This window comes from Triturus cristatus, chromosome 12 (assembly GCF_964204655.1).
Source record: "Triturus cristatus chromosome 12, aTriCri1.1, whole genome shotgun sequence".
In the NCBI taxonomy this organism is placed as follows: Eukaryota; Metazoa; Chordata; class Amphibia; order Caudata; family Salamandridae; genus Triturus; species Triturus cristatus.
This window is the reverse complement of record NC_140595.1, coordinates 602,158,186-602,173,016: the sequence shown is the minus strand read 5'-3', so window position 1 is coordinate 602,173,016 and position 14,831 is coordinate 602,158,186. Positions and strand designations below refer to the sequence as shown.

The 14,831-nt window shown below is 43.5% G+C and overlaps 1 protein-coding gene across 1 annotated transcript in view; it reads left to right on the top strand.

Annotated features, from left to right (window-relative positions):
• Positions 1 to 11,987, top strand: part of CYB5B (cytochrome b5 type B) — a 203,455-nt gene extending 191,468 nt beyond the window's left edge. The window contains exon 5 of the mRNA XM_085636934.1: positions 11,302 to 11,987. Within this exon, the coding sequence (XP_085493060.1) occupies positions 11,302 to 11,392 (91 nt within the window). The 3' untranslated portion in view covers positions 11,393 to 11,987. The remainder of the gene's footprint in view (positions 1 to 11,301) is intronic.
• The last annotated feature ends 2,844 nt before the right edge of the window (positions 11,988 to 14,831 follow it).

Here is a 14,831-nt window from a genome sequence, read left to right as displayed (position 1 = left end):
GGAGGACGCCCTAGGAATAGAGGCGGAGCAAAGTTTGGCTGGTCCCCGTTCCAGAATGCCCCACACTATGGACCTCCACCCCCACAATTCTTCTATGGACCCCCACCTTTTCAACAGCCATATCCTCCACAACCTTACCCTTATTGGGAACCCCAGAATCAAGAATCCAACCAGCCTTTTTTAGGGAGAGGCAAAAATCCCCCAAGAGGAAGAAACAGACGCGGCCAGCAAGTCCAATGGGCGCAGCCACTGGAATCAGTGAGGAGTCACACACGGAGCATGGGCCCACCGAATCTGCCCTCTACGAGCAACAACCCAGCTTGATAGTCAACCTATCTAACCACTCTTTAACACCTATTCAAAAAAATGTGTTGGAGAAGGGTTTAGGGTTTGTACCCACAGCAACCTTGGATAAATTTAAACTGATCTGCGAATTGAAAGAATTTATACGCAGAATCAAGTTGGAAGTATTTTTCAAAGACAAAGAACCAGACCTTACATCTAAGACGGACACAGGACTGCACAAAAAATCAAATTTCACACCTCCTCCCAATACCCTTCCTATTGAATTACTAGCATTCGAAAAAGCAGTAATTAAGGAGATTAGGGAATTGGACCCTAAATCCATAAGAGTCTTCCATAACACGAGTAAAATTGAACAAGAGGCGATTCACCAACTCTCCAAAGACGAAACTGTCACTATTAAACCAGCTGACAAGGGGGGAGCCATAGTCCTCCAAGAGACATCGGATTACCAAACTGAATGTCTCAGACTGCTGGACGACAGAAGAAACTACCTAGCCATACCAACCAACCCAACTGAGCGGCTGAGGATTGAGATTGCGAACTTGGTTGAAGAATCCCTTATCAATGACTGGATTAGTAGAAAAGAGGCGGAATTTCTTGAAAACAAGCAACCAGTCATCCCCTACTTTTACACTATCCCTAAGATACACAAGTCTATGGTGAAACCACCTGGCAGGCCTATAGTTTCAGGAATTGGTTCTATTCTGGAACCCCTGTCAAAATTCGCCGACGCTTTTCTGAGACCACTAGTCCAAGCGACCGACACGTATCTACAAGACACTAAAGCTGTTCTGTGTCTAATCCAAAATCTAGACTTCAATCCTACAACCAGCATCTTAATCAGCCTCGATGTGGAAAGCTTGTACACCAGTTTACCACACAAGGATACACTGGACATCCTTGAGGAAGTACTCTTCGAAAATGATTGGGCTTACCACACACCCAGGCATGTGGTGTTGGAATGCTGTCGACTAGCTCTCACAGAAAATTTCTTTCAATTTAATGATTCTTTGTTCAAACAGACCCACGGTACGAGCATGGGAAGCACCTTTGCGCCGAGCCTGGCTGGGCTCTACGTACACCATTTGGAACGACACAAGATCCTCCATAACAACAACCCACACATCAACAATATCAAGTTATGGAAGAGATACATCGACGATGTGTTCCTCATCTGGGAGGGTAACGAGACGGATTTTGAATCCTTTTTTTTCTGGCTTAACCAACAAGATCCATTTCTAAAGTTCACCTTCACCATGAGCAGATCAGATTTGGTCTTTCTTGACCTCAACATATCGGCGCGCGATGGCCGCCTGATTACGACCACACATTTTAAACCCACGGCAAGAAACTGCCTTTTGGTATATGAGAGTTTCCACCCGAGAAGTCTCAAAGATAATTTACCCTTCGGGCAATTCTTACGTCTAAGACGCAACTGCACCACGAGAGAGGACTACAAAAGGCAAGCTCAAGATCTATCCAAAAAATTGATGCAACGACATTACCCACCACATCTTGTTTCCAAGGCACAAAAACGAGCATCCAACAACAACCGTGATGCGCTTCTGGAACCTAAACCTGAAAAAACATCGGATAAGAATGTGAAACGACAAATCTGCATCACAACTTTCAACACCGCATCAGATCAGGTGACCAAGATCATTAAAAGACATTGGCGAATCCTCAACAGTGGGGGTCTTAATCTGCAACTACCAATGTTTAGCCATAAAAAAGCAAAAAACATCAAGAACTACTTGGTACACACCAGACCTAATTCAACAAGGACGGTTGGTCCAGTACGCCTACTACACCCACTCCCAGAGGGACATTACCCCTGTGCCAACTGCAGTGTATGTCACCTAACCACAGCAACTAAGACTGTCACCTGCAACAATGGCATGACGTGGAATCTGCGATCCTTTACGAATTGCAACACTACCGGGGTAGTATACCTCATTACATGCGTATGTAATCTTCACTACGTGGGAATGACCACAAGGAAAGTGAGCACGAGAATGGTCGAACACCGCAGTAACTTCAGATGCAAACATAATAACACCAAAATGACGACGCATTTCTTGGAAAAACAACATACACCAAATGACTTCAGCTGGGTCATTCTTGAACATGTCAGTAACTATCCCAACAGTGAGAAGAATCTACACGAAAAAGAACAACGTTGGGTGTTTAAACTGCGTTCAGACGACCACGGCCTTAATGATGATATACCATGGGGCCATTTCACTACAAACTGAGTTATCTGTCAGCAACCTCTTGCTATCCAACCACTTTGATTTTAGCACCCTAAATATATCAGCCTAAAAAATTATATTTGGCAATTCGAGCTCGCCATTGCGTTTTATTGGGTCTAATAACACGAGATATATAACTATCCTCTAGAATCTGAGGTATCTTACAAGTGGTCCTTACAATCACGATTACAACTGAGGTAACTATTTTTTCATTTCACCCATGAGAGGTGTTAATGGGTTTGTGTAGAACCTAGCATGGAGGTTTGTTCAAAACCTATCATGGAGGAACTAATGGGACAACTACTTTCCCATTCTATGGGCTTTGAACTCATTGACTTCCAAAGAATTAGTGTGGCACTGTTTGGTAACCCTTGTTTTACTCGTTCTCCCCTACCTAAGATGGCCGAACCAATTTAAGTTACGAGATCTGACACCCTAAGGCTCTTTAGCCTTCTCCGTTTTTTATGCACTGAACGGAGCAGATGAACTTAACCCTTATGACAATGCCTAAAATTAATTTTTTATGTCTTAGTAACTTTGACAACTGGTGCCTGCTCTAAGATGGCGGCGTTCGAGGGGAACCACAACCAGCGAAGGTTTCCTCATCCGTTTTCTTAGAAACACACAGCGGATGGCTAATCCCTTGCGTTCCTGTTAACAATTAACTTCTTTTTTGAATTATTCTTAATCCTTATGTTTACGATATTTTTGCCAGTTCCAAGATGGCGGCTATGGAACACGACCGCAACCGGCGAGTCCTTTCTTCCTCTTCACACACACCCCCCACCAGGTAGATATCTAGGCACCCGGCTCGCATCCAGTCAGTATGCGGTCGGCGAGGCAGTGCACTAGTAGGTGTTTCCGGCGGGTGGCCTGACGAGTACAAGTGAGTAACCACGCAGCAGGGGGTTGCCTTTGCCCCTTCGTAATCTAAATGGTTCTTCATTCTTACTCTCTTCATTCTGCGCTGGAATTCCTAACAGGACAGCGCTCGAAGTACTTTGTTTCTTTATGGCTTATACCTTTATCCTAGGTGTACGAGTGTCCAACCCCCCCTCAGTCGACCATGAGGCTCAGTTTTGCCTTTTAAAATGTATGTATTTTCGTAATTTTGTCTGTCTTGTGTGTAATTTATGTTGTCAGACGCATGTTTTTCTTGACTCTGTGTGTGTTATTAAATGTGCACTTCGTGCATTCACGATCACCTTTATTCACAATATAGCTAGACGCCAGCATGAAAGATGTACTGTCGGGAGTACTATACAGTGGCACAATTATAATTTGTGAATAATGAGCATTGCGACACTGGTGCATAGTGTTTTTCACTTTTTTATCCTAAGACAATAATGCATAATCTGCCTTTTCTCCCTTAATGTCTGTTTTCCATCCTACAGAATTCCATGAGACGTACATTACGTATGTATTTTGAGTAACGCATGCTAAATTTGCACAGCGTTTTTCGTTTTTTTCACTTATTTCATGCACCAATTTAGGTCTTCTAGGAGTGGTATTCACACTGGGCTGGTCCCAGTGTAGTCCTGATGAAGAGCTTGGGAAGCTTGAAACTAGTCGACAACGGATGCTAGGTACACTTACCCATTATAGTAGTTATCTCTAGCACATTACCCACTTTTTTAATTAATTAGCTAGGAGCAACAATAAAATTAGATTGGCCCACTAGTTAATTATTTTAACTCACTTTAAACCACTCCACACCACAACACTTGCACCACACATAGTCTTGTTCAGTGCTCCTACGTAAATCCGCAAGTCGCAGCACGCCTCAGCCCGTAGAGGACTGAGAGGACCCCAATGATGAAGCATGTCACCGTGGGGAAACCCTGGTGAGTGAGGGGACTAAAGAAAGGAATTGCCCTTTCTTTCTTTTGCCTGGGTTTTTCAGGAAACAAGTGCTTTCCTCACACCCTTTGGTTAGGTTCTCATAATCTGACGACTCAGATTATTTATTTAATTATACATACAATGGGAGGGTGAACCTAACCGTAAAAAACCTCTCTTTCCCCCTTCTTTTTGAGATACCCTTGGAGGTTCACATTCATTTCAAAATGGCATGCATCATACACCGTGACTGACCTCTTGGCCTCTTCAGCTTATTGAAGGATATCCTACCCTTAATTCGAAGTTACAGATACATTGCTATTATCTCACCTAATAGCGGAAATTCACAAGAAGAAAAAGCCAAAGATCATGAACACCAATATTAGGTGTCCTTTTCAACGTAATATTTTGGCCAAGATAAACGAGTTAGAAAAAAGATTACAGGATATTTCACCATAAGCGAGAAAGGCTTAATCACAGTCGTATTAAGGTCCTCTTAAGGCAGCATCACTTAATATAAGGTTGCTACTCAAGCCTAAGGAGGAAATCTATCCTCTGCTACAAGATACCTATATATACATGTTGTGTATGATTCAGACAAGGGGGCAGGAAATGGCAGGGCCAGATATTGCTTAGGCACTTCCCTTGGGTTCTAATACGATACATCGAGATAGAAAGGAGTGCATGGGAGGAGCAGTCACTGTGATTTTCAAGTCTCATCTGAATACGATGGCTGACCCCACTCTGAGCAGGAGACTAAAGGAACTCCTAGTATGTCAGCTTTCACTATCAGCCTTGTGTACTGTTTGTATTCTGCTGGTCTGCAGGCCACCCTCTTCCCCAGTCCTTTGCCTTGAAAAACTAAGTTAGTTGGATGTATAGCCATCAGTTTCCTAAATGTGTGTGTGCGCTTGGTGACTGTAGTCTGTATTAAGATGCTAACTCAACTAGTCCTGCTCAGAACGTGTTTGATCTTAAACTAAGCCTTTGGCGCAAGTAAGTGGTAAATAGGCCACCCATCAGGGGAGCATACTATTGACATTTGCTGTGCCTCTTCTAACAATCAAGGTTTCCTCAACCTACCCTTGCTTTGGGACTGTCCATGCCGTAAATCAGTTTGAACTAAAACTGCCAACAAATCCTCCACCTCAGACTCTTCCCCCTCAATAGGTTAATTTTTCTGTGTCGTCTCTGGTTCAAAATTAAAATTAGTCTTTTTCTCTCATAGTACAGCCAAATGCTTTGGATGCATTTCCATATGCCAACAGTAAAATATACTTTTTGTAAGGACGATGTATCGTGCCATTTTGGTGGTACTACTTTTCTCTAAATAGGAAAATCGTGTTAAATGCATGCAAATCCACTTATTCCACTTTGAACATAATGTTTTACATTTCTGACCTCTTAATGAACCCCCCTCTCGAGTGCATTGGAAGGAACCCACCTTTACCTAGTGTTCAAAGTCTGTGAAGACTGATCGGTAGACCAGCCTGAACCTAAAACTACTTTTGCAACTTCTCACCAAGTTACTGCACTAGAGTTAGATTCAGTCTTGATTGCAACTGCACCCGGAGCAGATCGCGGTTTTGGAGATAGATTTTTATTTTTGAAACCGGCAAAACAACCAATAGTGGATACAATATCCTGCTCGAATGCTGATTAGGACAAGAACTTTGATGCTGAATACTCCAGCTCAAATCTGTGAGTGCGGCCCATCCTCACTGTGCAGAAGAATAGACTGGTTCCTCAACTGATTAATCCTGCTGCCTTGCATTAGCATTGTGGACTAGTGGAGATTCCGGTTTATCACATGGCTTACTAGTTACTGCTACTGGTTTGAATACGGGAACGACAGTCATTTAAGGGTGACTCTGTCCCATTTTTTTAATCCATGTACGATTTCCCTTGTGCATTGAAGTTTGATTAGTTTCACCCTTTATTCTTTTGGGCAGTTTCTGTTCACCATTACTTCTTAGTGCACTGATCCAATTTTGATTGTTATGACTGCTTAATGGTCATTAACAATTTCGCTATGTTTGTACTTTGAAGTTCTTGATCTCTATGAAGTTGTGCAAATTGTGACACATTTCCTTGCTTAATGTTACCCAGGGTGATCCTGGGATTCTTTATGGGAAAACTTTTGAGGAATGTAATATAGGAGGTAGCTCTGCAGGCTGACCGCTTCGTCAATTTCTGTAATGGACATGTGTGGGCTTACAATGGATGTTTTTAGGTTTTCCTACATGACTGATTTAGATTCAACTCCTCCGCTTTTGGGGAGTCAGCGCATTGCTGTGCCAGACACTTTATCCAATGTTTGAACAAGCCTAGAACAAACACCAGATGAACACTTCCCTTGTCGTTTTGCTTCCTGACCATGACATTTGAATAAGTCTAAAGATTTAGTAGCTAGTTCCTTTTCCTGGAAAATCTCATGATTCTCATTCAAACTCGTTCCCCTGATCCAGTTATGGATGCTTAATAGTCATCAATGATTTCTCTTTGTTTGGTCCTTCATGCTCTTTATCTCCCTCTCTTTTGACTATGCTGTGGTGTAAATTGTGACCTATTCCCCAGCTTAAGCTGTGGTACAAGGGATTTTATTTGGGAAAGCCCCTTGGAGGACTGGACTGTTGAGCATTGCCCAATAGGATTGCTTCTTACTGTCAATTTCCTTATTGGACACTTGAGGACGTATATGGGTTGCTTTCAAGTTTTTTTGTATTTGTTTTAAAAAAAAATGAAGTAAAGAGAGAGGGGAAAAACTATTTGGCCAGATTTGTAAATTTCCAACGCAGAGTACATAATAGCACATTAGGCCAGCCCTTTTTTATGGCTGTGTCTTGACAAATAGAAATGATGTAGGCCATATATCCAACTTTGCCAGGTTTTGAATTTCCAAAAGGATGTAGGTATATGCTTTTCTGAGCATTTATGCTCTAGTTATGGTACCGTTCTGCAGGTACCATAACTGGGACAAAATCCCAGTTGAACATGGTTGCAAAATACCCACTTGGTATTTTTAACACTTCTGAGATTTGAATTATGCCTTATGGCATATCAAACTGGTAGTGTTAGGTTTGTTATTTTCACTTGCATAGTTCTCGTATAGGACAGTGTTTGCCAGTGCATTGGCTAATTGGTGCATTAGTTGCTTGGAAACAAAATGAGTTTACCTATTGGAGGGTCTCTGTGGAGGGGCAAACATTAAACATTGTTATGGACAGAGTAAGTGTGATGTTTGGGGTTTGTAGGTGGTTTTTTTCGTACAGCGACGGTCTGTGTTTATTGGCAGAGGTATGTCTTCTGGTCCTTCTTGTTAACCCATTTGAGTGAGAAGTGAGTGTTGTGTCGTGGGCTATCCTAGCAGTGTCATCCAAAGGCAGGCTTTAGGTCTTGTAGTTCTACAGCAAAACCATGTTCACTATGGTAGAGCTACCTTTCAATTTTAGAGTCCTAAGTGATCTCTAGATGGGTGACAAATCTTGTGCTCTCCGATATGATCTAAGTGAGAAGGTGCCATACCTGTTCTATTAAAGTATGGGACTATTCTATTTCTTGTCTAGGGTGTATTGTTCCTTAGCGAGGTTCTCACAGACAAATGTTGTTCTTGCTTTTTGTTTTCATGACTTGTTGTACTTAAGACAGATCTGCCCTCCTCTTGCCCAGTTTCTGATGTTCTGAAGACCATTGACTATGTCTGGTATTCCCTGACCAAATGTCCATCGATATGAGTTCTTATGCCTCTCTGCCCAATGTCCCTCATTTCCCTGTCCCGTCAGAGTGGTCCTCACTGAAGTTCTGTTTCCACAAGCGTCCTTGTTCCCTTCCTCACTGACTCCTGAGATTCAGACCATGACAACAATCACCCTTGGGGTGGTTGGCATGGATTGATGGATAGATATTGAAACATGGTGAGATGGCTAGATAGATGGGTTGGTTGTCAGGTGAGTTACAAACATCTGCCCCTAGCCAGAGATAAATCAATAGCACCGACATAGCTGCATTGTCTGTGTCAAGTGAGACAGGAATCACTCAGTTTTATAGAGGATGACCCTGTCGTCTTTGGTTAGAGAAGCACAGCTCTGTTTTCTGTGATAAGTGGAGGTAGTTCAGCTGTTTGCACTGAGTGAGACATTAGTAGGCTTGCAATATTTATTGCTCTGCTGCCTCCAATAGTTGTGAGATCACTGGTGCTGCCTGCGACCAGAGCCAGCGATAGTTGTCTGTGATCAGAGCCTCACAGTAGTTGAGGCTTCCTGTCCTGTCTGTCACGAGCGAGTGTTTCACTTAATGCTGTTTCCCTGTTCCAATTTTTTTCTTATCCTGAAAGTAGTCCTGGAAAGCCACAGGGACAGGCAGGGCTTCCTACTCACTACTCTTGTCAGTAAGTACATCTGCATACAGAGTCCCGACTAGGAGAGCGACGGTTGGAAGGAGAAAGAGCTGGTGGTATGAGTAGCAGCTTCCTTACGAAACAACCTGTGCTTGTGTGAGAACGACCTCTGTGAGAGGCGTAATGGGTAGGCCCCGATGCTCTCTGATACCAGGGCTCAATGACGCTACCAGTACCCCACCTCCTAGCCTTCCTATATGGCAGCACTGAGGAACGCATTTTCTAGGGGCCTAGAATTCTTTCTAGAATTCTTTAAGAATAAGAATGCTTTGGGTTCCGGAGTAGGATGCTACTCGCTGAAAAGCATTTCAACGCTTCGTCAGGGATAAAAGCCCTACAGGAATACAATTACAAAAATATGTTATAGGGGCCTAAAAGAGAGCAGGGCACAGAAATCTGTGAAAAAATAGAAGCTGCTTGCAATAAGCTGGCCGTCTCGTTTTGTAGCCATAAACATAAGCTCACACGCTGTCCTTACTCATGAGTCCCTTCCCAGGGGCCAGATCATGAGTCCATTGTGCCTGGGGCATTATCTAGGAGCCTTCTGAAGGGATATACGCAGAACATACCCAGAGAATGTGCCAGTTCCTCTCCACTGCTGTTAGCCTGGGCTTGTAGGCTTTTGTAAGCTTTGGTTACCTAAATCATTGACTATTATTTTATACTCTGTGTCAGAGGATTGGTTTGCAGCTTCATCAGTATACTTTCAGTGTTGACCATTACTGTACATAGCAGAGACTGCAGAGCCGTGTAGTCTGCATAACATTCAGACCATGTTGGCAACTGTTGTAGTTGTTGCTTGTCAGAATATTGTTGTCCGTTTATAAAAATATGGCTCAATTGGCTGTAGATATGTTACCCATAATGGGGCAATATTTTTGCGAAGACTATGTATGACGCAATGTTTTTGTCGGGTAACATTTAAGATATTCTGTATCATTATACTGCAGTGGCAAATCAATTATGTATTAAGAAAACTCTACTATTGATGCTTTTGTGATCTTTGATTTATTCTTCGATCTTTCTCGTAGTCGCACTTCCATACCTTTCCTACAGGCACGTATACATGAATAAAACATTTTGGGATTTAAAATGAGTGTGCTTAAGCTGCCTCCACAGGGTTCGAAGTCGAAACAAATTATTTGCAGTAGTGTTTACTTTCACAAGATTCACTTATTCCATAAAAATAATAATAAAGAGAAGTGTCAAATTTCACATTCGATATTGTGACTTTTTTAGATTGTGGAAATTGTAATGTGGCTATCGATTGATCCTACAGAATGTATACCCCATTGAATGTAAATCGAGAGGGGGAGTTTTCAAGGACCCTCTAAGAATTTTCCAAAGTTTTAGGATGCCTGTTTTAATGCTGGTCGAGACAGGACCTTACTTGTCATGATATGAGCGCCCCCCCCCCCCAGTTGGACTGCGACCTTACACAGTCCTGCTCAGTGGGTTGTGTAAAGAAGTGTTTTTTGGGTACAATCAGTCTCAATAGATGAGTTCAGGGACACAGTGGAACGCCAGAACCTCTTTCGTCCATGAATGACACACTCAAATAGCTCTAAAAAACAGGGTCTGCATTTTAAAATCTTTATTATTAAAACCAAAGTCTAGTGCATAAAATATGAACAGTAACCACACAGAAAAAGAAAATAAACGCAGCACTGCGTGACATGGCCAGCGAAAATAATAAGAACATTCCTAACATATTTAACAAGTTCCTAGCATCCTAATCGCTACTTCTAAATGTGCTAAATTTGAGCAGAAGCAGAAAATAGCAAGCCTGTAAATCGAGTGTCTTACGATGGCTCGCACAACATACCTTCTCTCGTTAATAAAAGAAATAGCTGTTTAGCTAGTCTCTGTCACAGTTACAGCGCAGGCCTGGAAATGATAAGCAGTGCCAGGCCGAAGGCCAGTTCTCTGCACAACTCTCTGAAGGGGGCCCGACCGAGGTTGGCTATCTCTGCAAACTGGTGTAATCTCAGGCTTGAATGTCCGAGCCCAAAGCTACACCAATGTATGGTCCGATAACTTGGTTTTTGTAGTATCTGATCTCTGATTTTAATTTTTATAAAATAAACTGCACTTGGAGAGACAAGTCTCACCCAGACAAATCAAGTAAAGCGATAAATGTATCCTCTCGATTTACATGTAGATAATGTGCCCCTATAATTAAATAGAAGCCTGTCAGCTTTAACTCTAAGCATCCATAATGGTATGGCAGCGACCATAATAACACCATAAATATGTATGTCAACCTCTAATAGATAGAAAGCAAACATGTTTCCAAAACACACTTATTTGCTGAGAGCATTGATCTAAGTATTTTGATCATGAATTCAAGAACCTTACAACTGAATTAGTAGTTACAAGAGTTTGTGGCTGCGATAAGGACTTTCATTGTGCAAAGGACATGCCCATGGTTGGTGTTTTGTGTGGAAATGTCGAACTCCTGATTTGATGAAAGGGTCTCTAACTACTTGTCCTCTTTTTCTTCTCTAGCTATTGGTCCAACTGGTTCATCCCTGCCATCGCAGTGCTGCTCTTAGGATTCATGTACCGCTATTATACTCTGGAGAGCAAATCGTCCTGAACCTGCCTTTCACACCCTCTCTCTCTGGAGCTGCAAATTGGCCAACAATTCAAAGTGTGCAAAAGAGGATGGGAATCAGCTGGTTACTGTTTATTCACTGTGTCCAACACAACACACGAGCTCATTCTGTGCCTGACACTTGATTGATGGCACCAGTCGTGGCCAATGAGCGGATTGTGGGCAGTGAATCTACTTCCCTTCAGTGGACACCTACCCCTTTCTTTTTAATCTGTTCCACAGGACACTTTTCTTGCTACACATTCCTCAAGCTGTCATCCGTTATGTGTAGAACTTTCTAGCCACTTTCCCCATGAATACTGTATCATGCTATTGTTCTTATAAATGTTGATCTCCAATATGCTGCTTTTCTGTACTCTCACAGAGGTGTATGACGATGCTAGCTACATACTTTCTGAGCTTCAGATTGTTTTGAAAGTGGCTGAAATTGTCATCGAATATCACCCTTCCCTTTGACCTCCTTCCCATGTACCAAGCAAAGGAAATGTACTTTCTGCCTCTGTTAACAATGTCTTTTATTTTATGGAAGTAATCAGTGAAAGCTGTCAAATATTAAACGATGTTTGGATTAATGGAATTTTCTGGCGGCTGTCTGTGTTGTGTGATTCTGTAAACCAGCCTTTTGCAGTTTTCCATTCCCGAACCAATGCTTCAGTTAAGCCATTTTGGGTGTTACCAGTAAACCATCCAAAGTCAGACTTCCAGAGAGTATTCTGCATTTACTTTTGAAGACTGGTTTTCCTGCACTGTCTGGCAGGCACTTTCTCCCCCGAATCCCCAACTCCATTTCCTATGTCCAAATTAGGACTAGATTCTGCTCGGCATCTGTCCTATTGACAACCTTTTTCCTTGTCATGCAAGATACTTACTTCCAACATTTAAAATTCGGAAGTATTTAGACTTGAAATTGAATGACTTTCAAATATCTGGGCATTGAATGTTCTAAATTACTCCTTCTTTAAAAAGTTAACAGAGGTAATGGCTGCAAGTGTCCTGCCATGTTATCAGCTCACCGTTTAACATTAAAATAGTGCTTTTTCGTTCTTTTTGACCCTCCCACAGTTCTCTTTCAGTTGTTTCTGAAGGATTAAATAATGCAAGTGTGGTGTCTGGGTGAAGTTTGAAATGAGTGCAATTGTGTATCGGGAGCCAATGGAGCTTCCTGAGGAGCGGTGCGATGTGAGTTCGGTGTAGAAGTTTGAGGATGTCTGACTGCCGAGTTCTGGATAGTTTGTAGTCTTCTGATGAATTGCTAGTTGATTCCGGCATTGTGGGCGTTCTCGTAGTCCAACTTGCTGGTGACTAGGGCGAGGCAGTTTTCCTAGTGTTACTTGGCAGCCATTTGAAGATCTTCCTCAGCATCTCCAGGGTATGGAAGCAGAATGCAATGACTGCATTGACTTGTGCACTTATGTCCAGTTTGCTGTCTGATTCTGAGGTTCCAGGCATGGGTTCTTGGTGTGGGTCAGAGTTTGTCCGGCCACTAGTTGGAGTCCAATGGTGAGGTGTTCTTGCCAAATATCAACATTGCTGTCTTGTCTATGTTGAGCTTGTGACAATTGGCTTTCATCCAGTTAGCGACTTTGGTTATGCAGGCAGTGAACTTGTTTCTTGTGTTGGGGGTTTTGTCAGAGAGGGAGAGTTTGAGTTGTGTCATTGGTGTAGGAGAGGATGTTAATGTCATATGCACTGATTTTGGCCAAGGGAATCAAGTATGCATTGAAGAGTGTGGCGCTGGGTGAGGAACCTTGATGCACTCCACAGATGAGATGGTCGGTGAGGAATCAGTTGATTAGTTTCTCTGAGATCTTGGTCAGGCATGGTAGAAGGTAGATTGGTCTGTAGTTGGAGAGGGTGGGTCCGCAATAGTTTCTTGAGGAGCGGCGTGGCGATGGCATGTTTCTAGCTGTCCAGTAATGTGGCTAAGTCGATGGAGGCGCTGAGGATGGGTGTTAGTCAGCATCAGCTTCTCTGCTAAGGAGGAGTGTCGCCCCACTGCAAGCTGAAAAGGAAAAATAAAATCATGATAACGCAATGTTATCATTTTATTTTTCGCGGCTGTGGTAGTTTTGTAGGCAGGGCTAGGCTGCTTCTAGATCGGGGGGGAGGAAGGGGTGAGTGGTTGGGGCCCTTTCTAACTACGCATACAGTTTGGCCTGCCGTCTTGGGCCAGCCAAACCATCACGCGCACTTTGCATGTTCTTCACCGGCTGCATTGTACAGCCTGGGTGGAGAATATTCACAGGCTCATAGTCCCTGTTTGAGCGCCAAACCACGGTGATCAGACCAGTCGCGACACTGCTGTCATATGCTGGTGACAGCAGTGCTGTGATTGGCTTAGGGGAGCCTTTTTGTTTCCTGCTTCCATTCCGGGACTCGTCGGAAGAGAAGCGGAGGAGAGATGTAGCCGGCTAAAGAAGTATGTGATTTTTTGGTCTACCCATGTCATAGTTTCTGGCTTGTCGACTGTGATGTATCTAATTGTGTTGAGAATCAGGTCAAATAGGTGTCTGGCAGTGTTGGGTAGGTTCAGTAACGTGCTGGGTGATACTGAGGTTTTCTAGAAGGGCTGTGTAGTTTTGAGTCAGTGCAGTCTTATAGGTGAAAGTTAAGGTCTCCAAGGAGGATGAAGATGCTGGCGTTGATGATGAGGCATGCAACGAAGTCCGTGATGTTGGCGAAATGTGTGCAGGGACCTGGTGGTCTGATATGAGGGCTTCACCTAGTAATAAGTTGACTGTTAACATTAACTGTTCCTTATAGCTGGTGGGGGTTGTCCGTTTAGGTGATGCAACTGATGGTGTCTTTGAATAAATGATGGTGACGGCAAGAATGGATGCAGTAATGTCCGGTGCAGATGTTGGGTTTAGCCTTGTTTCTGAGGGAGAGCTGGCCTGGAGCGTGGTTGTGCAACAGCTCCCCTATCTCCGAGGTGTGTTTGGATGAGTGGGCTGGTGTTCAGGAGCATGCATGGGCATGTGGTGTGTTGTGTGGGTGGTGGCTGGTCTGTGTGAGCAGGTGGCTGGTTTGTGAGTGAGCAAGTGGGGTGATGGGTGCTGTTGGTGGGGGAATAGTGGGTATGGTAGAGTGTATGGAAACTATCAGGAGGTGCAGGTGAATGCACCTTCCGTGTTGTATAGTGCAGTGTAGCAGCTTGCACAGAGCTGCGGCTGGGGTTAAGAGCACAGAGAAGTGCAACAAAGTAGCAGAGAGTAAAGGAAGGACCAGGTTTCCTGGCACTTGAAGCGATCCAGGCATAGACGGGTTTTGCCTTGGGCGCACTTTTGGTGTGCCAGCGGTACATCCGCTGCATGCGCCCACACTGCGGCTGCTGTTATGTAGGGCCTGGGAGTGGTGAGGAGCGCTGGGGGCTATTGGCAGTGTGCAGCTGGATGATGGGAAATGAAGTGTCTTGCTTGGC